At 40.9% G+C, this 26,223-nt stretch overlaps 1 protein-coding gene across 1 annotated transcript; it reads right to left on the bottom strand.

Annotated features, from left to right (window-relative positions):
* Nucleotides 1–2,310: 2,310 nt before the first annotated feature.
* LOC310767360 (uncharacterized protein) lies at nt 2,311–25,381 on the bottom strand (the record flags this gene model as incomplete). The annotated part of the gene is made up of 10 exons (XM_083624230.1): nt 25,282–25,381; nt 22,564–22,653; nt 15,880–15,958; nt 14,252–14,366; nt 12,796–12,980; nt 10,955–11,109; nt 10,342–10,504; nt 8,662–8,820; nt 7,162–7,329; nt 2,311–2,478 (listed from the first exon to the last, which is right to left on the bottom strand). The coding sequence occupies exons 2-10, from the start codon at nt 22,647–22,649 to the stop codon at nt 2,311–2,313; spliced, it is 1,278 nt and encodes a 425-aa protein (XP_083480356.1). The 5' UTR covers nt 22,650–22,653; nt 25,282–25,381.
* Between the last annotated feature and the right edge of the window lie 842 nt (nt 25,382–26,223).

The following is a 26,223-nucleotide window of genomic DNA, read 5'->3' on the forward strand; positions in this document are numbered from 1 at the left end:
TCTGATAACTAAATTATGGTAGTTGTGTGGTAAACTTAATTGCTTTGACAGATGGAATCTTAATGGTGCTCCATCTGATTGAAGTAGATATATATATATATATATATTTAAAGAGACGGCTTTATTATCCCTTCTTTCAATACAACAATGGCTTAATGTTAGACACTGTTTCTGCAGGATGAAACAGAGATTATATGGGTATTAAAATGTATAACCTTTTCTGTCCAAAACCTTCATTGGTAGAATCCACATCACTGTAAACCTGACAGATGGGTAGCTCTTGCGTTTTACTTTTAAAAAACTGAATACATCTTATTCTCGTTCTAGACTGAAATGAGTAATGTGTAATTCTGGTGGGGTCCAAAGTAGAAAATAGTGGGCAAAGATAATATGAATGGGAAGTATTTTAAACGTTAAGTAAATGTTCTGCTCTGTGAATATGTAAGTTATAGTATAAAGATTCTTCCTCCCCATTTATTCCCCTTAAAATAGTTTACAATTGGTAGATCTATATATATATAAAAAGATATATATATATATATATCCAAAATCCACCTAAATCTGCTTTATTAGCGCATACTACTCACTTAATGCTTAAACTGGACCTGGCTTTACATTCTTAATGTATTTTACTTATTCTCTTGAAACCGAATCTCCTTTTGCTACTTAAATCATTTATGTATATCTGGTAAATTATGACCAAATTTGTTGTTAGATTGCATACAGTAAATTGAAATATACACTTGGTACACTACAGAATTGTTGTGCTTTTTGTTCGGGTTATATTTTTTGGACAAAATTTTACAGTAGACATATTTAAACTTATGTTGGCCTCAGATTAATTATTTGGATCTTTGGTCAAGTCTTTTAATAGCGTGTCTCAAAGTGTTGTCTTATGTTGTTGCTTGTTTCGAAGTACACTGTCTCTTTAGCATTGTCAGGATTATTTTATTGGAATAAGCAGCCAAAACCTGAGCATCTCAGACCTCTATGCTAGAATCTATAATTCTCTTGGTCAAGTGAAATGTTAATCAAAAAGTCATTTAGAATATGTCTAATCATTTCACTTCTGAAAAAGGTTTTCTTACTACTTTTATAAACCAGCGCAGCAGTTCTCCTCACACTTTTGGTTTTGAAGTCAATTTTAATTTTTAAATTGCTTTCTGGAAAGTGATTATACATTTAGAGTAAGGTACAAATTCTCCAAATACTTTGGCTCTGATCATGTATAGACATCTTGGTTTAACAATAGACAAGCTAAACACCTTTCAGTCATGTATGTCATTAGCACTTTTTGTTAGAGAAGTTTGTGTATCCAGAAATTCTATGCGTGTGCTTAAAACATAACCTAATGGCCACTTTTTCTAAAATTTCTATGCTCTTGTACATGGTATTACACTCAAGTCTTGTATTTCTTTGTCCATGATTATAAGCCATTTGAAGAAAATTTCTGATGGCCACTAAATGGTGGGTACATGTATACAATTCTTGTTTGTGCTGTTGAAAGATCATGTGTAGAATATAGTCTAGAACTAGCATTGCTAAAGGGTGCCATCCATGCTCCCCTCCCCTCAGTGCAGTTATGTTAGCACATGCCACATAACCAAAGGCCTGGTTAAAACTAACCCTCTACAGCTTCTCTAGAAAATGAAAGAATTTGATTCAGCATATAGATTAATTCCATTGAGTACCCTGACGAAATCTACCCTCTCCAGAGTCATTTGAAATTATTTGCAGAAGAGTTAGTGTCCCAAGAGCTGCAACTCCCCTTTACCCCATTTTACATGTTTTCCAGGAACTATTGTGTGAAGACAACTTGGATATCTAACTTTTTGCTTCCTCCCTCTAGAGCAGGGTGTCCTTAATTTATCAACTGCTGTCCCTTTGTCTAAGGCAATTCAGTGTGGAATCATAATCTGGATGAAGGAGGTTTCTAATTTTACAATGGTAATGGAAGTTCTTACTGCCAATAAGGATACAATGCAGATTCCATTTGTTCACTTAGGACTAATGAATTCATAAAACATTTCCTGTCCACTTGTTGAATGTTGGTCACTGAAAGGGCTTTAAAAAATACCTTGATGCCATTCTCTGATTAGCTGAGGATATGCTAATGACTACTTTCTTTCTTTTTAGACTGCGACTGAGGTCTATTTTTATTCACATCTGAATATTATCTTTGTAAGAATATGGCCTAAACAAAATTTATCAAGTGGCACAACATGCAGCTTTTCAATTTGAGCAAAAAAGTTAGGTACAGCAGAAATAGGAGTTAAAGTAACAGCAGAAAAGAATGACTGCTTCCCAGAGTTAGCTCATTGATGCTCTGTTTGCTGTTAATATATTGGAGAATTCTTTCCATTTTTCTTTCTGCAGAATAGATGCCGTATCGACTTGAGATTGCAAACTGTTGAGGTCACAGGACAAGCTGTTAACATGGCTGTGCAGAAAACTGAATTCCTTTTCCTTTTCAGCAATCTGGATAATGGGAAAAGACATGTTAATTTTGAAACAGCAATAAAACTCTGCTCAAAAATCAGTCTTCATCTTTGACTGCTGACTGCATATATAAATATGTATAAAATGGTTGATGAGCATTTGACTCACTGAAAAGTTTGCTTTTGCAAAAACAACAACAACAACATGCAGTAGTTCTAGCCCATAAGGTGGTGGTGGGGATGTTTACAGTCTTGCACTACACAATCATCTATATTGAGTGGTCAGTCCAAATGTAGTTCTTCCTAAAGCGTTCCGGGTATGTAATTGGTGGTTCTACATAAGACACATGCCTTCCTCTCCACTAAGTATCTTGTCACTTACTATAATGTGGCACCTTAAACACAACACCAATTTGTGGCATACAATGTATCTGAAGAAGATTGCTCTCGCCTTTGAAAACTTACGCTACAATAAATGTGTTCCTTTTTAAAACACTACCAGAGTTGTTGCTGACCAACATAGTTATAACTCTGGAATTTATTGCCATTGTTGTAGTTACGGACTTCAGATTTTCTTTTGGGGTGGGAGAGAACTTACCATCAATGGAGTTAGTAATTTGGACATATCTCCAAAGAACTTTTAGCCTCCCAACAACTTTGTGACATAAGGGTGTGAACCAGGGGGGAAAGAGACTTGTGTCAGACTTCTCATATTGAGCAGAATTGTAGAGCTGGAAAGGACAATGAGGCACTTATCTAGTCCAATCCCCTGCAGTGCAGAAATCTTTGCCCAATGTGGGGCTAGAAGCCGTCACCCTGGTGTTAAGGGTCTCATGCTCTACTGTGTAATGACATAGGTCTGGATTCCTTGCAAACGAGGCCAGTAAGACTAACCTAGGGAAAATGAGCCTTAACAGTCGCTTCACAAAGGTAAATCTCTATTCTTTATCAAGTAATGCTGAATTCTGTGACTATAAGTTATGCCACTTTTATCCGGATTTTCCTAATCATGGGGAGTGGAAAAGTTAGGTACAGCACTGATGTTGATACCTCTGACACCTGGATGTCCTGTTGATTATCTGGTTTCTGAGTTTTAACCAACTGTTGCTTACATACTTCAAAACTGGTTCAGTTTGCAGGTCCATGTAATGCAGCATTGTTTCCCATAGTGGTGTACCAGATACCTTTGGGAAGCCCACAGCATAACATTATTTTTATGATTTACTATATGTACCGCTCCCAGTGGTTTGACTTCACCCCCAAAGGTGCACTCCTCCATTGTCTCCCAAGACATACTGATGCCAACAACTAGATATACTGGGCACTTTTTACAGTGAAGTGTCTCAAGGCAACTTACAGAATATTACAACTAAATAAAAAAGCAATAAAACAAGTCCTAAAGTGCTCATGCAAGGTATATATAAAAAGAATAAATACCATCCAACCCACTTAAAAGGATCAGCCATAAAAGGATGAGCCACAATGTTACCTGCCAAATTAATGGCCAAAGGCCTGGCTAAATAATAATGTTTTTGCCTGGTGGCTTTAAAGTAGACAGCAATGTTGCCTGGGAGAGTATTCCAGAAGTGGGAAGCCACCATTGGAATGGCCACTTCTGTGACATGAAGGCTTCTCCCAAGTCTTTCCCAATATCTGGTACTGAGTGGCATTCTTTCTGTGGAACTTCCAGGCTCAAAGAACCATCATGACTAAGTGGCTATTATACACTTGATGTGATTCCTTGACAAACCATTTTGGGGCCAGGGAGATATATGAATAGATGGCCACATTTTGCATGTTTTCTGTTGAACAGCCATTTGAGGGATGTTGGGCTTTCTCTGAGTAAGGAAATACATACGCCTTTGTCTCCACTAAAGATAGTGAAGGGGAGCTAAAACTTTTGTGAGAGCTGAGAGAGTTCTGCAAATAACAGGTTCTCTCAGTTGCCATTGATAGGGGGATCGAAACCTGTAAGTAGAAATGAAGTAAGACAGCTCCTTCGAAAACAGACTTCTCCTACTCAATATGCTGATATATTGGAGTTTAGTTCAAGGGAGAAGGTGCAGTTCCCATTAGGGTTGTAAGGGACAGAGTGTGCTGTGGCAGTGCAGGAATGGCAAGTCCTACAACTCTACTGCCTCCACTTTCATCCTCTCTCCCAGCCTTGACAACTAGTGGCTCAACCGCAGTCCCTCTGGCCTTAAGATGCTGCTGGTGCATGCCAGGTTGGCCAATGGAAAGGTGATAAACCAACTGTAATGTAATCCTGGAAGAATTTGCCAAACCTATGGTTAACTGATCTGGTGGGATGAAGTGATCAGTGTAAAATCTCATCGACGTGGTCAGGTGAGCTGAGAGCGGGGGAGTCAGAGTGGCTTCGGCCTGTGACAGTATGGGTAAACCTTTTGCTCCTCCAGGTGTCCCATCAGCACTAGCAAACAGCCAACAGGCAGCGATAATGGAAGTTTTTGTTCAGCAACATCTGGAAGGCCACAGGTTGCCCACATCCGTGGGATAGCTGTCGGTAGAGCATGAGACTTGTCATTTCAGGGTTGTTGGTTCAAGCCCCCTGTTGGGAAAAAAGATTTGGTCCTGTCCAACTCTACAGTTCTATGATTCTTTCAGGTCCATAAGGATTCCACTACCCTTGTCAGATGCCCTGTGCCAACAGTCAGTTTTGAACCCGGGATTGGGGGCCCTAGATAGGATGGGGATTTTCTTGGCGTACTGTCCATGCTACTATCAAACTGATAGGCATGGTCTTTGAGGTGGTGGTGGTGAGGACTTCCAAGGCTTTAGTCTTGGGACTTGGAACATACATGCTGAGGCTGCCTTGTCCTGTATGGCATAAGATGAATACCACACACCTCTCAATATATAGACCAGCGCATGCATCGGGACATGAACTGAACTTTTATCTTCTGTACTGGTTTAGGGGACAATGATGGGAGGAGCTAGAAACGGCTCAGTAGTCACAGATTATCTGAACATTTGACCTATTAGGCACTCCTAGCCCTTGCAGGGATTTAGATGGGTTTCCTGCAGTTTAGCTGGTAGTTCTACTGAGGCCGGACCTCTGGGAATGGTGAGGTGACCCAGGTGATCAACAATCACTCCTAAGTATATTCACCCAAATTGTAGTGGCGCCTTGTTCTGAGCAGCTGAGGGATACGAAGCAATTGGGTTGACAACTAGAGCACAGGTGGCAAAAAATAAAAAAGTGTGATTAAGCTCAGGTAAGAAACTTACTCTGTGATGGTGGCAAAGATATCTTGCTTCCTGACCACCAGGAAAGCCAGCAGAGATTTTTCTGAGGGGTGAGAAGCCTGCTTTCTAGGCTTGTGGCATCAGCTAGAAGCAGCAAAAGGCCAGCTGTGACCAATTGGCATAACATTTGGTAGGCAAGATCACTTGTATTCATTCTGACTTGGATGCCATACTTTTGGTAGAGAAGGAGTTAAAGTGGTTGGAGCCCTTTAATTGATGCTGGTTTTATATGGCTAAAGTTGTCCTGGCAAGTACACAAATACAAATGCAGTGCTTTAATAACAGCAGCAAGCCGTGACTTGGCAAGTTCTTATTTGCTCCTTTGCTTGCACACAGTCTCACAATTTGGTCAATGTCCTCCAAAGTGAATAAATTACAGCAGCTTCCTAACAAGCACTCACACCTGGAGGTTGTTACATTATCAGTAGGCTGGGAGAATCCTTGATAAAGTCACATGTCAGCTCCTTGCCTCTCCTCCACAATGAGATTGTCTTTGTCCTTTTATTTTGCATTTCCACCAAAGGTTCACTTACATTTTGCAACTGTAAGTATAAACTACATTAATATCCTATGGCTTTTTAAATGTGTGGGGGTGGTGGTTATTGGTTTGTTTTTGTTTTATGTATTGGGGGCTTTCATTTTGTATTTTTCTGTTGTGAACCACCCTGGGATCTTCAGATGAAGGGCAGTATACAAATTTAATATATAAAAATAATGATGATGTTGGCAAATTCTATACTCAAAGCAAGGAGAGCTCTCACATGTCTCGTCTGCCTGCTAGTTTTATATTCCACACTTCAGTTTTAACTCTCACCTATATTTTTATTTAGAATGTACCTAATGCTGATATATAGCACTGTTTCACATGGGTGTAGCCAAGGGGAGGGCAGGTAGCAGCTGCCCCCATCAAGTAAAAAATAGAAATAACTAACTGACCAATCATGTTGGTTTTGTTCCCCCAACAAAAGTACGGGGTCCCCCTACACCCATGCTGTTTTATATTTTTATTTTGTAAATTGCTTTGAAAAGTTTGGTATCTTCTTTAAAGGTGGTATACAAATGTGGATTTTTTAAAGGGACATAATAGATGCTCTCCCTGCCCCTGATATAATGCAGTTGCAATGGTATCGATAGTAGCTTTCCTTCCCTGGCAAAAAAAGCAGTTAGGTGGGAGATTTTGTCAGAAGTGCAGCAGAGAAAGGGTTATTAAACACACTGTGATGCACCACAGTCTCAATTCTGATTCTACACGCCCCCCCCCCCGGCCAGCTGCTAGGAAATACAAACACACGCCTCACAAAATGGTCTCAGTTGTGGCCTGAGGTCAATGGCCATTCCCATATTTTGTGCCAGTGCATGTGTTGCATGAAGAATTAGATGGAAGTGGAAGCTCACTTGTACTGGGAGTGCAGGCTAAAAAATAAACGCTGTTTGAGAAGTGCACAGATAAACTTACCTCTTTATGCAAGTGAGCAATGTGCTCTACCAAATGAGTCTTTTCTGTTTGCAGCTTGGAATTTTCCAGTTGAACTTTGCCACGTCTCTTTTCCAAATCTATTATCTGCGACCGAAGCAGCTGCCCATTCTGATCCATAGATTTCCTTTCTTGCTGGAGGTGAAGTACCTATTTACCAATGGCTTCTATTAGCATTGATTAATGTCTAGGCATTGCTCTAATTTTAATTCCCCCTGCCCTGATAACTCACTGTAGCATCACAGGCTTCCTGTGCATGGGATTAAGCAAGCGTGTTTAGAAGAGAGCTGGGGCTACTGCTATAATGCCAACCTTTTACTTGGCAATGGGGTGTTCTTTCAGGCTATTGTAACATTAGGACAGTTGCTTTTCTCTAAGGGTTGTACTCAACTAAGTTTTACTTAGAGTAGATCAATGGAAACCAATGAACCTAAGTCATAACCATTGATTTCAATGAGTCTACTCTAAGTAGGGTTAACAGCGGATACAATCCTTAGTTTTGGAATATACAGCCCATTTAACTGTGTAACCATTACTTAGTATGTAGAACCAATGAGCTGACCAGATACTCAGTTGCTCTAGAGGGGTAAGTGCATGTGGTCTGAAGCACTGTTTTCATGCATCTCCCGTTCTTCTTAAATTACCTTTCTGTACTTAATGCAGGAAACATGCTAGGCACTGATTGGAAATTAAGATGATGTTTCACAGCCTAAAGCGTATCTTCTGTGATGAGGTATTTTGGGCCACTTGCCTCCTGGTAGAAATCTGCATGGGATTTCAAGAACCAGGTTCCTTACCCAGCAAGGCACAAAGCAGGTGTTGCCAATCTATAGTCAGTCACCAGACTTACTGGTGCACAGCCAGTGGCGTAGCGTGGGTTGTCAGCACCCGGGGCAAGGCAAGTAATTTGCGCCCCCTAACCCGTGGATTTTAGCACTCGAGCAGAGAGCTGTGAGTGCGAGCGCCCCCCAGATGTTGCGCCCGGTGCGGCCAGCCCCCCTGCACCCCCCACGCTACGCCACTGTGCACAGCTTTCTCTAGTAAGACTGCATCATCAACATCACCATCATTGTGAGATTTCTTGCCTGTCCTTCACCAGAGAGTCCCAGGCGGGGTTACAACAATTTAGAAAAACAGTATTAAAAACTGTGGCAGTAAGCCATTGACTGTGTAGATACACAAAATCATATTTCGAAGGAGCAAAGTGGCCATTTGGAATAAAAGGGAAATGGCTGGTGCTGGATTCATTGCAAATTTTGTGTCAGATCAACACCATGAGCACAAAGTTTGATCCCTGGACAATATTTGGACAAATATTGTTCTAAATTGCTGCATCCAACACAATTCTATTTGGAAAGTTGCTGTTATATCAATAGTCAGGTCCTTTTTTTTCACCTTCAAAAATGTGTGAAGTGCTCTAATTGCAGCAAGCTTTACATTCTACCAATGCAGTAGACTTAAAATATGTAAGAGTGCACAGACCTGCTCCTGGACCTTCGAAACTCTCTGTCTTTCGTTCTGTAGTAGTGTCTTCAAGTAGGTAAGCTCCCTCTCTAATTGCCATTCTCTCTCTCTCTCTGATGCTAGCTCAGACGCTCTTCTTGAATGGGACGTGCTCTCATCCTCTCTCAGCTGTTTCTCCTATAGCATTGATATGAGTTAAGAGTGTACATTAGCCAAAACAGTTATGCAGTAATAAATGAGGGACATGGTACACATCCTTTTGCCTGGGATGCTGCTATTTCTCTCCCACCTTACAGCATTGCTTCAGTAAACAAGTCATATACTTGTTCCTTTTCCTAGCCTCAAAGACCTTCTGATTCCTTAAAGCTAAGAGTGCGCCACATCACACTGGTGAATATAGAACAGCTCCAGGGGTAGAGTGCAGAAATAGCTTTCCTTATATTCTAACCCAGGGGTGAGGAATCTATGCCCCTCCAGATCTGTGACTACAACTCCCATCTGGCTGTTGGCCATGCTGGCTAGGACTGTTGGGAGTTAAGGGTTCGACAACATCTGGAGGACTATAGGTGCCTGCCAGTGTTCCAGTCTAAAGGAGCTGCAAGCTCTTTAAGGCTAGAGTGCCACCCATGCAGGGGCATAATGCTTTATAGTAGTGCCACTGGGGCTCCATTTTGCCATCTCTTGTGAGAACGGGGAAGAGCATGTTGTATACAAAACAGATGCAGTTTGCTGTTGTTCAGTTCAGGGCAATTGTTAACCTCTCAACAACAACAGCAAATTGCATGCCTGTGTGAATTGGTACAATCTGAAGATATATGGGACATATCCTTTTGGGTGTTTTGTGCTATAGTTGCACGTTATGGGAGAAGTCCCATCTATCTGCTTTTAGCACTTACCAGTCTGGGCACACTTATGCCCTGTCTTAGGGAGTTGCAATAGGTTCTCTGGTTCTGCAGTATAAACTCATTGATCTGTTGATATAGAGACTTTGCATTCAAGAAGACTATAGCCACGCAACTGCTTTGTGTATGACTAGCTTTGTCCTGTTTTCTGACATTTTCTCTGCTGCTGTGCAAGCAAGTCATCTGCTTCATTGCCACTGCAGAAGCATTAATTAGTTGCCAGGTCATATTCTAGCCAACTTATTGAAATATTTCTTTGCTACGATAGATAGCACAGAGTTCTGCTGCTATTTCCAGCTACTTGGCCATAATAAGATGTATAGCAGGCACCCCCAACCTTTGGCCCTCCAGATGTTTTGAACTACAATTTCCATCATCCCTGACTACTGGTCCTGTTAGCTAGGGATCATGGGAGTTGTAGGCCAAAACATCTGGAGAGCCGCAGGTTGGGGATGCCTGATGTATAGTAAGGGAAAGCTGCTACAATGCCAGTCTTGGGCCATGGCAGAAATCCAGGTATAGGCTGCACTGGCCATGGGACTTGTACATCATGTTCAGTGAGCTACTGCCTTGTTCTGTTTGTTTAGCTTCTGTAGCGAAAGCATTCTAGCAAAACTATTCACATCTATTTTATTTGTTTTTAATCTGTGCTTTCCCCCCCCAACCAAAAACAACGACATAAAAAACTAATATTGAAAATCTTGAAATGGAGTTCACCTGTTAGCTTTTTAAATCTTTTTCTAGATAGAAATTGAAGACCAAGAGCTAACATGTTGAATACTAGAAAAATACTTACTCTGCTCAGCTGCCTAGTTGCTTTCAGCACTTGAGCTTGTAAGAGGCCATTTTCCCTTGTCAGATGCCCACAATCTTCTGACATCTTGTCACGTAAATATTTGTCCTCATCAGCTGAAAGCTCTTTTTCCTTGAGGACTTGCCTTAATTTTTCACTCTCCTCACTAAATGCACATAATTATAGATATTGGCTCATATGGGGTATTCTCAATGCAATATTTTTTAAAAAATTATATATGACAATCTTATAATGCCCTTGCTTTATAAATCTGGGGAGTTGTATGGCCATTTCATGCACACCAGAACTGTAAGCGAAGTCTGCTTGTACTAAACAAAAATTGCTAGCCATTCATAGCTGTAGATTATTATGAGCTTTAGGGATAATCCCACCCTTCAGTTTAGTAGATCTTCAGCATCTAGTCCTCCGATATATTAGCCAAAAGTTCTAATGGTTCACCATCTCAAGCACATCAGTAAATCCTGTGAAGATGAACCACTCTTTAATAAGTTGTACAGTACGTTTTCATACACAAGTCATTGGTCAGCCAAGTGAGAATGGCAGAGGCTCAATAGTTATGAAAATATTAAAAGACAGGGAGTTGTTGTCTGCCTACCTAAGTTCTTTTGCAATGTGCTGCTGCATGGACTGGGAGCCGATAAGTAATTTCTCCTCTAGTTGATGAAGTAATGCCTGCAGCTGTAGGCATTCTGATCTGCTTTCTGTGAGTTTTTGTTCTGTAGCTTGGTGCTGCTGAATCTGCAGCTGAAGCTGAATAAAGCAGACTGTGAAAGCAAACGCTGAACATTCTGTGCCCCCACCATGTTTTATTACTCTGATCATTAGAATTGATTACTACTTCTAGTGAGAAAAAGGTTCAAATACAGAAGGGTTTTTTAAGTGATCTGTTTATAGTACAATAAATTCACAGTTGCTACCCACTGGTTACATAGCGTTGAGATGACTTCTTCCAAGCAACACACTGGTAACTGGGATATTGCATTTTCCTAGCACTGGATTTGTTTATTTTGTGCCTTAAAGGTAAAGGTAAAGGGACCCCTGACCGTTAGGTCCAGTCGTGACCGACTCTGGGGTTGCGGCGCTCATCTCGCTTTATTGGCCGAGGGAGCCTGTATACAGCTTCCGGGTCATGTGGCCAGCATGACTAAGCCGCTTCTGGCAAACCAGAGCAGTGCACGGAAACACTGTTTACCTTCCCGCCAGAACAGTACCTATTTATCTACTTGCACTCTGACGTGCTTTTGAACTGCTAGGTTGGCAGGAGCAGGGACCGAGCAATGGGAGCTCACCCCATCGCAGGGATTCAAACCGCCAACCTTCTGATCGGCAAGTCCTAGGCTCAGTGGTTTAACCCACAGCGCCACCCGCGTCCCCCATCTTGTGCCTTGGCAGCATGAAATTCTTCATTAGCTTCCTGCTGGAGTGACAGGTAACAACTCGCAGCCTTGGATGTGGTTGCACATCTCTCCCTCCACACCAAAACTCTCTTCCAGTGGGTCTTGGATGAGCAGAAGTTGAGCTGCATCTTGACCCGCATTAGCAACATACTTGAAAAGCTCTTTGCTTATGGGCATTTAGTGCACCTATTGACTAGTTGTATGTGATGTCCCCTCTATGCTTGCAGTAATTTTGAGCCCTTGGAATAAAAATAATGATGCAGCTCTTCAGCTACATCACTGCAGTGCTCATCTGGCATTAATTTAGCGCTTTTGTTATGTGCAAGCTAAAAAGGTATATGAAAAAGCCCTTGAAGTGAATACGGCTTTCAGAATACGGTTTGAGTGAGATCCAGCAATAGTACAAACAGGGGCCTGCTGGCATGACAACAGGGCTTCGGCTTGCTCTCCCCACCCCCCAGCACACCCACAAAACCTGCTCCAAAGGGCTGGAGGACTCTCTGAAGCAGAATTTGGGGGGACATAGGGGACTGCAATGAGGAGGAGAGAAACTGAAAGACCCATTGAACAAGTAAATTCCTTTTGTCCCAGTTGACGGACATCACTGGACGCCACTCTTTGCATTGGAGTTTGCGGTAAAGAAAACAGTATTTATTCAGGGGTGTCATTTGATTTAGCTGGGTCCAGTGTTTTATCTCTTGATCATTCAGAAGAAGAGGAGGAGTTTGGACTTGATATCCTGCCTTTCACTCCCCTTGAGGAGTCTCAAAGCAGCTAGCAATCTCCTTTCCCTTCCTCCCTCACAACAAACACTCTGTGAGGTGAGTGGGGCTGAGAGACTTCAAAGAAGTGTGACTGGCCCAAGGTCACCCAGCAGCTGCATGTGGAGGAGCGGAGACGCAAACCCGGTTCCCCAGATTACGAGACTCCCGCTCTTAACCACTACACCACACTGGCTTAACAGCTTAATGTGGCAGCAATTCCTCATATCCAGAACATTTATGAAAGATGGGTTTATTATGAAGTTAGAATAGCTCACCTGAGATTCCAAAAGATGGGCCTCATGCTCTTTTTCCTTCACTGAATTTGCAGTGAGCTGTATGTTTCTCTGAATTTTTAGCAGTTCTTCTGCCTTGTGCGAAACATTCTGAGTGGAGATGTCAGCCAGTTGCTTCAGTTTTGTAGCATCCTCTATTAAGGCCAGCTTTTCTTTAGCATTTTCATCTGCAGGAAATTATCAGGTTCACTCTAGCATTTAAAATCTTTACTATCTTCCCATAAACTTCAGTTTCTTTTTGCAGATAACTTTTCATGTGATACATGTTTTAAAAGGCATCCAGATATTCTTAAGGTAGTTTTTCTAAGAACCATGCTCAGTGGGGTATGCCCCATTCTGTCACTTGAGGTGAAACAGGAAGTGCCCCCCTTGCCTTATCACTGCTGCCACTACCTATCTCCTCCTGCTACTGCCACTGCTTTCTCTGCCACTGCAATACACCCTGCCACAGGCAATAACAGGCAATATTGCACTGATTTTGGCCTCTGGTGGAGATGGACAGGGCACGGCACCAAAGGGCATTCCATCTAGGGGTTTTCTGCCACCTGAGGCAGCAGTCTCACTCTGCATAATGGCTGGGCTGGCTCTGACCATACTGAACAGGAAACATGTCCCTTTGAGCTAAGGGGGGCTTATTTCCAAATAAAGCATGCTTATGACTGGGCTGTGAGATACTCTGATGTAAAGCCCAATCCACAGTTTGGCGTACAATGTCAGAACAAGCAGTATTTTAGGTTGTGGCAGCTGAAGAAGCCCAGCAAGAAGTTTACAGCCTGATAACAAGGAAGCCATATACAAGTTAGGCCTATTCATATACATGCAAAACCTTAAATATTTGTGTAAGCTTTCAATATCCCTAGTTCTTGAAAGAGAGCTAGGAAGATTTAAGCCAGGACTGTAAGTCAGTCTTGGGGCATGTATCAGTTTCGTTGTAAAAAGGTATTGAGGGAAGTGGTAAATTTTGCAAGGGGGGCATATTCTAGAAACTCATTCTGGAGTGAAGTTACCAGTGAAAGAGACAGACATTTGTGCCTTGATCCAGCACAGGTTGCACGGGAAAAGGGTAGTGCCACACTGTGTTGGAAAGCAATGCAGCATCTGCGCTCAAGATGTGTACAGTAAGCCTGCAAGTTGCACACATTTAACTTGTGCACATACAGTTTTACATGCTTGGCAACTTAAAAATAAAAATAAAAATGGAAAGGGAGCAGGCATCCAGCAAATAAGACTTTGTCCATTCCAACTGCCATTTTACCCAAAGGTTAGTGCTTAAGATGGATGAACTGAAGATCTATCCATCATTGGTATAGTTGGATGTTAGCCTCTTCCATAAGAGAAGTATCCTAGCTGTATACAAAAGCCAAGCTAGCATCAGTTCATTATTTATGAATGTATCTTGATGGTAAGAACAACAACTTATGGAACATTTCATTATTACCCGATAGTATTTGAAGTCGTCTGTATATTGCACGGATTTCAGCTTCAACTATCTTGGTGCTGTTTTCTTTCTGTACAGTTTCTATTTGGGCTGTGTTTATTGCAGTCTCTAGTTCCTTTAAAATATACACTGTAGGTTAGCATCATGCAAATACAAATGTGGAAGACAAATGTTGAAGCCAAATAACAAAAAAATATATAGTTAAGATATTACAATATCATTTGGGGCTCCACAATGAATCTACAAATGTACATATAGTCTAGAGAGCTAGATGCAAAGATTCAGCTCTGCCTTTAATACATTTGTTGTGCTTGTGACTTCCAGTCCGGCTTATGCATTGCTCTGTCTGGACTGAGGTAATGAGGCTGGAGGTATTTATGTATTTTTAATGAATTTTTATGCACAGTGGTGCTCTGAAAGACTGAGATTGCACATCAGTGGACAAATGGTACATGTTCAAAGTAGTTCAAATGCTGTTGCGTTGAGCATACTGACTGCACTGAAACTTGCACCGCATCTAATCTGCAAGTAAACTTTTAAGTTTCAGTTATGTGATTTCTGATTGTCTCTCCATCTAGTCAATATCTACTTGTTTTAAATACTGGTAGAAGTATTCTGCATTTTATTCCTAAGAGCCAGCTATGCTGCCTTGCCAAAGTGAAAATGGCTAGAAGCATTTAGAAGGTTTAACTGGAAGATGGGTTATGTCAAGACTGCCAGGTTTATTTTGAATAGGGTATTTGGTCCATAACGGGAGGTTTTATGCTTACATCTAACACCTCTGTATACTATTAAAGGTAAAGGTACCCCTGCCCATACGGGCCAGTCGTGTCCGACTCTAGGGTTGTGCGCCCATCTCACTTAAGAGGCCGGGGGCCAGCGCTGTCCGGAGACACTTCCGGGTCACGTGGCCAGCGTGACGAAGCTGCTCCGGCGAGCTGGCACCAGCGCAGCACACGGAAACGCCATTTACCTTCCTGCTAGGTAAGCGGTCCCTATTTATCCACTTGCACTTAGGGGTGCTTTTGAACTGCTAGGTGGGCAGGAGCTGGGACCGAAAGACGGGAGCTCACCCCGCCGCGGGGATTCGAACCGCCGACCATGCGATCGGCAAGCCCTAGGCGCTGAGGTTTTACCCACAGCGCCACCCGCGTATACTATTAGTGTACAGTTAATACCTATTCCTAAGTGACGTTTCCTATATAAATGCAGTGACTAAGCAACTGTGAGAACAAATTTCTGTGAAACAAATGTGAGCCTGACCATGCATCAAAACTAATTATTCTGTGTAGTAAAATGGACTGAAAAGACACTGATTCAAAGAACCATGTATGCATGAATGAAGTGCTTCTGTACATGCACAAAGGCTTCTCATATCATTTTACTTGAGCTGGGCAGCCCCTCATGCCTTCCTAGATCTCACACTGGAAGGGTCTCTAAGTCTGCATAAAGTGGCTTTCTGGAGGACACAGGGACCTTCTATAGGAAGGCTGTTACAAAAAAGCCCTGTTAAAGCTGTCCAGGCCTGTAGATTAGCTCCTTGAGTCCCGATGACAGTTGACAGATTACAAATTAGCAGTTGTTTACAAACAGAATTCATCCAAAGGCAAGAAAACTTTGGGAGTTACCTTTATTTTTTGCAGCATTTTTTCAGCTTCTCTGGTAACTTGGGGTTGGACGCTTGTAGCCTTTTTAGCTCTCTCCCTAGTTTACAATGGATAATTAAGGAGCATTTGTTTGAGATGTTGGAAGGTCAGTTCATATGTTTTGGAAATACCAATCACATTAACAATCCCACGCTGTATGCAAATTTGCTATCGGTTTGAGATACCCTCTAACAATTTCTGCAGTGCTAATGAATGCACCACCCCCACACACAAGATAAAATAGCTGCTTTCCAATTCAGATTTTAAGAAATTTGAGGGGGGGGGGGTAGCTGAGGAATGGGTACAATCCTAAAGTAAGCTCTACTGAGCCCAATGGGAGAGTTAAACATCTCCCACTCTAATCACTCACATAAATGTCTTGCTATTTTCCTAGTTTACTTAATAGGTATTAAAAGTTACATATAACCCTGAGTGAAAGGAGAGTTGTGTATCGTGAAATAGATGTTAGTCATGACATGTGGCCTTGAATAAGTCAACAAAGAGTGACTCATGGCTATCCTGACTAGCAAAAGCAGGAGACTGCTTTTGTGCCTCAACTAGCATAATTGACATATTTGTGTAAGAAGCCTTTCCTGGCTAGTGCCTACTTTAGCAGGTACATAAAGGGTTAGCCTCAGAATAGCAGACACACACATAAAGGAGTATAGAAGACATAACTACTGACAATAACACTTCATGCATATGTTTTACTGGCATATTCCAGGCCTGTTCTGTGCCTAGTTTTCACTAGAGGAGGGGTTCCCAAATGGTGGTCTGTGAGCTTCATTCAGCTGATCCACAGTATGTGGTAGTGGTGCCCTCTTTGTGGAACACCTTTCTCTTCAGATGTCAAGGAAATAAACAACTATCTGACTTCTAGAAGACATCTGAACGTAGCTCTGTATCGGGAAGTTTTCAACGTTTGATGTTTTAGTAAGTTCTGATATATGCTGTGAGCTGCCCAGAGTGGCTGGTGAAACCCAGCCAGATGTGTGGGGGTAAAAATAATAAAATTATTATGTCTGCATTTAAAAACAGTACATACTTTAAATCGTATTTTATTGCTGCTTTTATACTGCATTTTGCTGCATTACAGTTTGAATTCAAATTATAAAACAATAAAAGAGCTACAATTTTCAAAGTGGGTGAATGGCCAATTCCTCTTCCCAGGGAGCTCTGGAAACTGTAGTTCTGTGAGGGGAACAGGGTTGTCCTAGGTACTCTCGGCACCCTTCACAAGCTACAGTTCCCAGGAATGCGGCATGCTGCTGCTTTGCAGATGGCGCTTGAGAGGTGTGCAAATTTCCAGTCTTTCTTTTATTAGGATAATGAAAAAGGTTCCCTGTAGGATAAAGTTAAACATAAAGGAACTGCCTTCTCTCTCCTTGCATGGCTTTCCAGTGGCACTGAAAATAATTCTGGCAGATATGTTGTGGCCTGTTCCTGAATAGGCAGACAGAGACCTGACTTCAAGCTGTCAGTATAAAGAACATAAAAGGAATGCAGTACTTTGCCCCTCAAAGGATGGCCTTCCATATTCCTGAGGTAAAGTAGAGATGAAAGACTAAGCTCTGGTTGCCAGAGATTTAATATGCTGCCAGCTAGGCTTACAGCTAAATTTCTTGTCTGAGATAAACTGATGTTAAGAGAAAGGGTTTCAGTCTCTGTGAAGCCAAAAGCATACACAGCTGGTCGCAATTTGCCTCTCGCAGAGGAAAAAGTCTGTTACTACAGTCATCCCTGCATATGTTTTTGGATGCATTCACTTAAGGGATCAAGGGCCCAAAAGCAGGGTCCATTTCACATTCATCATCAAATTGTGGTAGGAATTACCCTCCCCCCCCCCAGTAATACGTTTTTAAGTAAGGTTAATACAACAATGTACTGCTTGTGGTATTAACCATATTTAAAAGCGTATGTGAAATAACACTTTTAAATTTAGCAAGGGTTATTTGAAATGTGGATATTTATTTTAAATAATTTAGGCTGGAAACTTGTGCCAACTTACCTGGAACTCAGAGGCACTTACTTCTGAGTAGACATGTATAGGATTGCAGTGTCATAGAATTGTAGAGTTGGAAGGGACACTGAGGATCATAGCTGGGCTTTTCCCTGCACACACATCCAGGGTGGATTTGATTTAAATCAAAATTTAAATCACGATTCAAATCACTAGTCAGTAAGACTTGATTTAAATCATTTTTTTTACAGAAAGACTCATTCTTGCTGATATAACCTTAATATTTACAACCAGATGAAGGTTTCATTTTTGGAATATTAAATTTTCAGAGTAGTTTTTACAGTCATATCAAAAGTTACTGATTTGGTTATACTATTAGAAATACATAGACAGATAACTTATTAAACCTCACAATAATTTCATAATTAACTGCTTATATTTGGACAACTTTTCTGCTGTACTTTATTGGAAGGAGAAAAATGATCATTTCCTTAATAACAATTTAAATGATTTATTTCACTAAAACGACAACGTTATAGCATATGTATCCATGTTTGTTAACTGATGTGGTTAAACGATTAAAAAAAACACCTTAGACTGAATTTTAGCACACATGAAAAACTTGAAACAAATCCTTATTTCCTGATGAATAACCTTTGGACTATAATGTAACTTAAATAGAAAACTATCTTTAGAAAGATTTTCCCTTCAAAAACATTTTATTTTTAAAATCTGATTTAAGGCTTCGTGAGGTCCGGCGACACCCGAGTAGGAGGCAGCTGAGTCGCTGCTGAGTCGCCCCGTGTTTTCTGCCTTGTCAGCCTGGACTCTGGCAACAAGATGAGTATAGGCGGCTTGGATCAGAATGAGGAGTTCTACCAGCAACTGTGGCTGCAGGAGCTGTACGGCAAGAAGAACGAGGAAGGCAGTAAGGACCCTTTCACATACATGGACCCGGCGGACGGGATGCAGTATGAGTGGGATTGCGACAAGAAGGCCTGGTTCCCAAAGGTTACTGAAGATTTCCTGGCAACATATCATGCTAACTACGGCTTTCCCACTGAAAGTTCAGATAATTCACCTGCATCTCTTGCAAACACTGAATCTAAGACTCCTGCAGACTCAAAGACTACTAAGGTCCAGCAGCCAACAGATCTAAAAGTATCTCAGGCAACAGATCTTAAACAAAATGGAGAGAAAATAAAACCCAACGCAGGATGGTTTCATGTTGAAGAACAGAGAAACACAAATGTCTATGTGACAGGTTTACCACCAGACATTACAAAAGATGAGTTCGTGCAGGTTATGTCAAAATGTGGTATTATTATGTGTGATCCGCAAACGGAGGAGCCTAAAATTAAGCTTTACAAAGACAAAGAAGGAAATCTCAAAGGAGATGGGCTCTGCTGCTACTTAAAGAGAGAATCTGTTGAACTAGCATTACAACTTTTGGATGAAAATGAAATTAGAGGCTACAAATTGCGTGTGGAAGTTGCACAGTTTCAACTGAAAGGGGAGTACGATGCCAGCAAGAAGAAGAAGAAATGCAAAGACTACAAGAAGAAGCTGTCTCAACAACAAAAACTGCTGGATTGGAGACCGGAGAAGAAAGATGGCAGCGTTCGAATGCGGCACGAGCGTGTTATCATTATCAGGAACATGTTCCACCCAAGCGATTTTGAAGAAGATCCTTTAGTGCTAAATGAGATAAGAGAAGATCTTCGGACAGAATGTGAAAAATTTGGACAAGTAAAGAAAGTCATTCTATTTGATAGGCACCCAGATGGTGTTGCTTCTGTGTCGTTTAAAGAAGCAGAAGAAGGAGATGTCTGCAAACAAGCACTCAACGGGCGATGGTTTGGTGGACGCCAGCTCTCTGTGGAGACCTGGGATGGTGTAACAGATTACCAGGTTGAGGAGACTTCAAGAGAAAGGGAAGAGAGACTGAAGGGTTGGCAGAAGTTTTTAGGTGATCCAAATTCAGAAATGCCGAAAACAGCATGTGACACAGATTCTGGTGTCCAGCTTCCAGAAGGCGTTCAGCCATCTAAAGTTAACAGTGCATCTGAGGGTGGCCCAAAGGGTGAAGCAGCTGAGAGAGGAGATAATGGCAAGGGTACCAACGAAGATGTCACAGCATTCACAGACAGCAGCGTTGCAGGCAGTGATGAAGCAGAGACATCGTTAACTCATTTGTAAAAGCATCTATGTAGGGTAACCTCTAAACCTCAGTTATCCAGTGCTTCAAAGTAACTGCAGGCAGCATTCAAATGAATATGTATGCATTACCCTATTGAGATATCAGTGTGTTTTTGAGGTGTTTCATTAAAAGTAACATTTAATGATCATCTTTAAAAACATATGTTCATATCTGCTGCTGTCCAAGCTGTGTGTATGTGTCCATAAGTTGCCAAGAGCCTGCTGAACTGAGCAGCTGTCTTGCATTATATCTTTGCTTGCCAGTGTTCGAAGTCCGTAAGTGTAAGCAGGTACAAACATGCGGTTCCTATTAACTGCACAAGGACCTTTAGAATTAGAGGTATGAATGCTGATAATTTTTAGCTCCCAATTTTCTAAATGCCCCAATCTTTGGGTGTTCCAGTACTTATTTGGAGGAGCTGGATTTCCTGATTCTACACACTTTTAAAATAACAGATCACTGAGAATACATTACAGTATTGGCACCCTGTACATGTACCTGGGGAGTGGAAAAAATAATTATCACCCACAATTAATAAAGATAAATGTTCTGAAAGTGCTCTCCTTGGATGCAAAGTTTTAGATGACTGAAGATCCCCTTTCATTTAAAATCCTGATGAGATTAGATGACAAATAGGAAAAATGTGTAAATAAGACTAACTCTGATCTCTGTTTTTAAGTTTTTGATGATGACTTCATATTGGAAACAAAACAAGAGCTTGAGTGGTGGAAATGTGATTCTATTTTTCATATTACTGTGTTAAAATGTAGTTTGGTTTCAGGCATTTGTCAAGGGTGATGAGCATATGGAGCCTGTTCTTTTTGTATACTTGGTTTGACTACAGGAGACTACAAATGAAATTGTTTTGAGATTCCCTCTCAAAATTGTTGCTCAAATTTTTAAAGGCAGGCGTTTGTTTACAGATACAAGCCATTCAGAACTAGCAAACATTTGTCTTCAGGTTTTAAATGTACCTGCCTTTCCAAATGTTGAATATAAAATTATTTTCATTTTTAACAAGCTCTATCAAATCAACTGCACTAAAAACCACCAAACAGTTACTATCAGACATAATGAGAAACCATGAACTTCCATGATGAGAATGAGCAGCAGTGGGCATCTTCCTCTTAATATTTTATATTTGGGAATATGGGATTGTGTTTAAAAAAATTAGAGAGATTAAATTTGCATCACGCTAAAAAAAAATCCGATTTAAATAAAAAAAGATTTAAATCAAAAAGATTTGATTTTTTGATTTTTAAAAATTTCTTTGATTTTTATCCACCCTGCACACATCTCATTCAAAAGTAGTCAAAGCCTAAAAATGGAAGGATGGAGGCTCAAGCTTTCCTCAAAGGTATTACTTCAGTGCTGTCCAAACTTTTTTCAAAGACGGCCAGATTTAATGAAGTGAAGGGCCGTGAGGGCCAACCAAAGGGCTGACCAAAGTTGTTGACCTTTTTTTTTTTTTTTTTGGATTGAAGTTGTTGCACTTTTTAATGATTTTACCCCAAAGTTGTTGAGGGTTTCTTAGGATTTCACCCCAGGAAATAAACTGCCACAGAGGCTGGATTGAACCAACCAGCAGGCCAAATTACGCCCCCAGAACAGACTTTGGACATGCCTGTATTACTTAAAAACCCCATGTCCAAATTTCAGCAACCCAAGGCACTCTTCCGTATTGCCACTTTACAACATCCACAATGAGGGATCTTGTATTCTCATCTGATTCTGAGCCCTGTTCAGCTTTCTTTTCATTTCCTGATTACTAGGTTTCAGAGGATAGCATGCTTTCTGGAGTGGCTCTCTGTCAGGCTTCCTCAACCTCGGCCCTCCAGATGTTTTTGGGCTACAACTCCCATCATCCCTAGCTAGCAGGACCAGTAGTCAGGGATGATGGGAAATGTAGTCCCAAAACATCTGGAGGGCCGAGGCTGAGGAAGCCTGCTCTATATAATATTGGGGCTGAACCAAAGAACTGTGCTGCTTGAGGAGGGAAATCCAAGCTGACCACCTTTCTACAATCCCACATACCACGTGAGTTACAATCCAGCAGGAAGGTGTCTTTTCCATTCCTCTCACGACAAATAGACACCATGGCTATTCATACACAAGAATGGATGGACCAATGGTATGACTTAGTCTAAGACAGCTTCCAATGTTCCTAACTCTACCTAGCTGAAGCTGCTGCCTCTCCAAACATACAACAAAAATCGTGTTCAGGTTACAGCAAGGAAAATTGCAAATTTGTATACTGTCCTATTAACAGAAGATATGACACGTGTTTTCTAAATAAAGGAACATGCAAATATTTTTGAACCAGTAAAAAAACAAAAAGGCTTACTGATGTATAAATAAAACCAATGAATGCCAGTTTTCCAAAACAAGAAAGACTGCGATTCACAATATTCCAGTTTCCTAAATATTGTTTGTGCGGTGAGTGTGTGTGAACAGTTCAGAGTTTTCATAGCTACTTCTACTAAAACAGTATTACTTCAAAGGATATAGATATGACGTCTCACATTCCAGTAAGCAGACTTGTTTTTGCAAATTCTTTATGTACTCTGCTTCAATCGCGCCCAGAGAGTCCATTGTGCTGGTGGTGGTGGTGGTGGGGGGGTGTAAAGGTGAAACAAAGCATAATTTGAAGCAGCACAGGTAAGGAAAAAACAATGGGTGGTATCATCCCATCAGTGCAAGAATTTCCGTTTGAGTAATGAGACTCCTCCTCTCCCATGCTCCTCAAATCTGGTCCAGAGGTTTAAGGGAACCCCCAGAACAGATTTAGGGGGCACACAGGACAGCACATTTTTAACATACAAAGGGGGGGAGATCCTCCCTAGTCCTCCTGAATTCCCCCTCTTCCCAGTTATGCCTTTTCAGTTCTGCTTTGCCCTGGCTTACATCTGAACAAAACAAAATGCAGATTTCAAATATGACAGCACATACAGTTGCAGCACAGCTAGTTAAAGCACAGCTAAACATAGTTCTGAATAGGATCAGTCCAGCCTATTATGATCCCTGGCCTGTTGTTGTCCACTTTTTTCCCAACCAGGGACAGGAGACATCATCAACCTGTTCCAGAGATTTATGTTAAGCAGGACTTGATATTTTTCTTCATATTTTTACTTAGATTTTAAGTGCCAAGTTTCTTTACGTTGCAATAATTCACTATTAAAGTACATACTTCATGGCATTTATTTAAATGAAGATTCAGAATTCCCTTCTGTGTTATTCTATAGTGTCCTTTGGAGTTGATTCCTGCCAGTGAAAATTCGTTTTATAAAGGCTTGAAATTGGGGGAATGCAGAGGGAGTCCCAATGTGCAAGCAGAAGTCCTTGTGCTGGCAGGAGTCTTCCTTTAGATGCAACCCACTTTTTATTAATTTTTACACCTTCTGCAATCTTAGGAGTTTTGTAAAAGCTTCCAAATCAATTTATTTTGGCTTTCTTCCCCCAGCCCCCAGTGTCACATTAAAAAATGGCAAGCCAAATGTCAAAGGTATTATTAATTAATTAAATTAAAATTTGTATACCACCCTTGCATTATTGTTGGGAAAAAAAACTTACTTCCAGGAAGAAAGGTAACAAAATTCAAGGTGGAGGTTTTAATGAAGCTAAGAGACAGGTCTGTTGCTTGTTTGTTTGATTTTATCTATTTTAGTAAGTTTACATCCCACTTTATCTTCAAAAAGAAACCAAAGTGGTTAACAATAAGGAGAGGATACCAACGACCAATATACAAAAATTAAACTAACGTGAAGAGGAGTGATGTGTATTTGTGTGTTTATTAAGCAAGTTGAAAGAGATGACTGCAGGGTCATGCAAGAAAAAAATAACGACATGTTGCATATTGTATAATGAGGCCATCCCCGTCTTCCAGTGTAGATTGGGATCCTGAAATTCAGCAGTTTTCCCATTCAGTGGCAACAACATGTGCTTGTTGCAGCAAAGCTGATATCGTAGTAATAGCCAGTAATTGCTTTCAGAGTGCTCCAGTGGGCATTTTGCTGAACTCTAAATGAGCCAGATCAAAAATAGATTTGGGTAGAATGTTCATGTTATCTTGTTGAAGCGTTGTCTTATCTTTATATTCCAGGTAGGGTGGATAACAATCTTTAATGTGTTAATGATGCTGCAAAATACAGGGTTCCAGTCACTACTAGCCTGAGACTTCCCTCATAGGTCTCAAGGTAACTGCTTTATTTTATACTCACATAGAATCAGGTAGAAATCAGCTTCTTTGCCAGAGACTGAAATGTTACAAGTATATTTAAGCCTTTTCAATAGTAAATACTGATAAAATGTCTAACTCAAAGGAACCCCTGTTCTCACCTCCCATGTGTATATATTATTCACACTGAAGCAAGTTATTAGACCAATATTGTGTAAATATTGAGATCAGTTGTAGGCATTAAGCGATATTATGTTCACTCTAATAGTCTTGATTATTTAAAGCTAGTCCAAGTCTGGTATAATGTAATGGGTAATTGTGTGTGTGTGTGTGTTTTGGGACACCTTTGCTTCTACCTGCTGTGCAAATTCTCCACTCAGCATGATTGGAGAACTGGTTAGAAGCAAATCCTATAATCTATATTTGGGGGGAAATGAAGGTATTATTATGACTGCGTGACCATTCCTTTTGAATTTGCTCTTACCTTGCAATTAGGAAGCATTGTTGATGCGATTATAATTACTGTTGGGGTGAGAAGCTGAAATGACTGTTTTGTTTTAATTAAAAATGTATTAAAAACATGGTCCGCTAAAAAGACCAGCTGAATAAAAGTTTAATGTGTTAGGCAAGATCCACTGTGCCCACTTTCCCTGGTCCAACTGAACCCACTGGAACTCGTGGCTGAGTAGACAGGCATTGGCTCGCACTATTCATCATTTATCCACAAGATGTGCCTTAAAAACCATTTCAGCTTTGCAAACAATGCTACTGGCTAGGTGGGTTGGTGATGTCACATTTACAGCTGGGAAACTGAGGCAGCAAGCTAAAGAAATGATTTAGAAGATTTCTCTGATGTCCGACTTGAGGGGGGTGGGAAAACCACCCTCAAGGAGTTAGAGGCGTGTGGATCTTTCAGCTTCGCTTTCTGCTGGCCAGTCTCTGGAAAACCCATCCAAACTCCTTGCCCCTCGGGGAGGCCGCTCCCTTAGACCCAACCCTCTCTATATGCAGAGTATTCAGATGCAGATCAGCCCTGCCAGGTACACTTACCTGCTCACATCGCCGACACCTACGAGGGCTAAGCTACTAAACGCTGTGAAGCCCAACTCTTGGTCCAAGTTCAGCGCTGTTTGCTTCCTTGGCTTGTGACGCTGCTATAGAAACCTTCCCTCCTCCTCCTCCTCCTCCTGCGCAGACTCTTTGAGAGGCTTTTCAGTGCAGACTCTGTCCTCTTCTAACTCCCTGGTTCCCAAACTTTTCGAGGCACACCCCGCCCCCGCCCCGTTACATAAACACCCCGCAACCCTTCCCTATAAAAAAACCACCATTATTCAGAATAGTGGGTTGCACGACTCACTAAAGAAGATAATAATACAATGAAATTCAAAACAGGAACTATCAATTGCACATTTATTCAAAATCCAATTAAAACTAGTGTTATTCAAAAGAACAGATGAACTTGACCTAGCGATACCAGCTTTTTTTTTTTTAAATCAAGATAAGGATAGAAATATAACTGAAAAAGAGAGGGGGGTTATTGGTTAGTTTTTTTGTTCCTGTTTTTATCATGTATTTTGTGATTTTATATTCTTACCTTATGAACTGCCCTGATACCTGCTGGTGAAGGATGGTATGCAAATTTAATAAATGATGATGATGATTACAGTAATAATAATACATGCTTATGATTGCTGTAAAAAGATGCAATCATATGAACATTACCTGGAAATAAGCTTGCAAACATCTGGCTTGAGATTTCCATCATGTTTCTCATCCTCTGTTTTTCCTTCCAGACTGGTTAAGAGCTTTGATGCACTTGACAGCTTGCATAGTTCTTTGTGATTGTTTAATTACGCCAAATAAAAGCATTAACTGCTTTTATTACTAGACAAAAGTGCATATTTTAATTGTTAAAAATTATACTTATTAGTCGTTTTAAAATGAAAAGTAAACTCAAAGTGACTTACAACGTAATACAAAAATAAAAGCCCA

Source organism: Podarcis filfolensis (assembly GCF_964270895.1).
Source record: "Podarcis filfolensis genome assembly, chromosome: 7".
Taxonomy (NCBI): Eukaryota; Metazoa; Chordata; class Lepidosauria; order Squamata; family Lacertidae; genus Podarcis; species Podarcis filfolensis.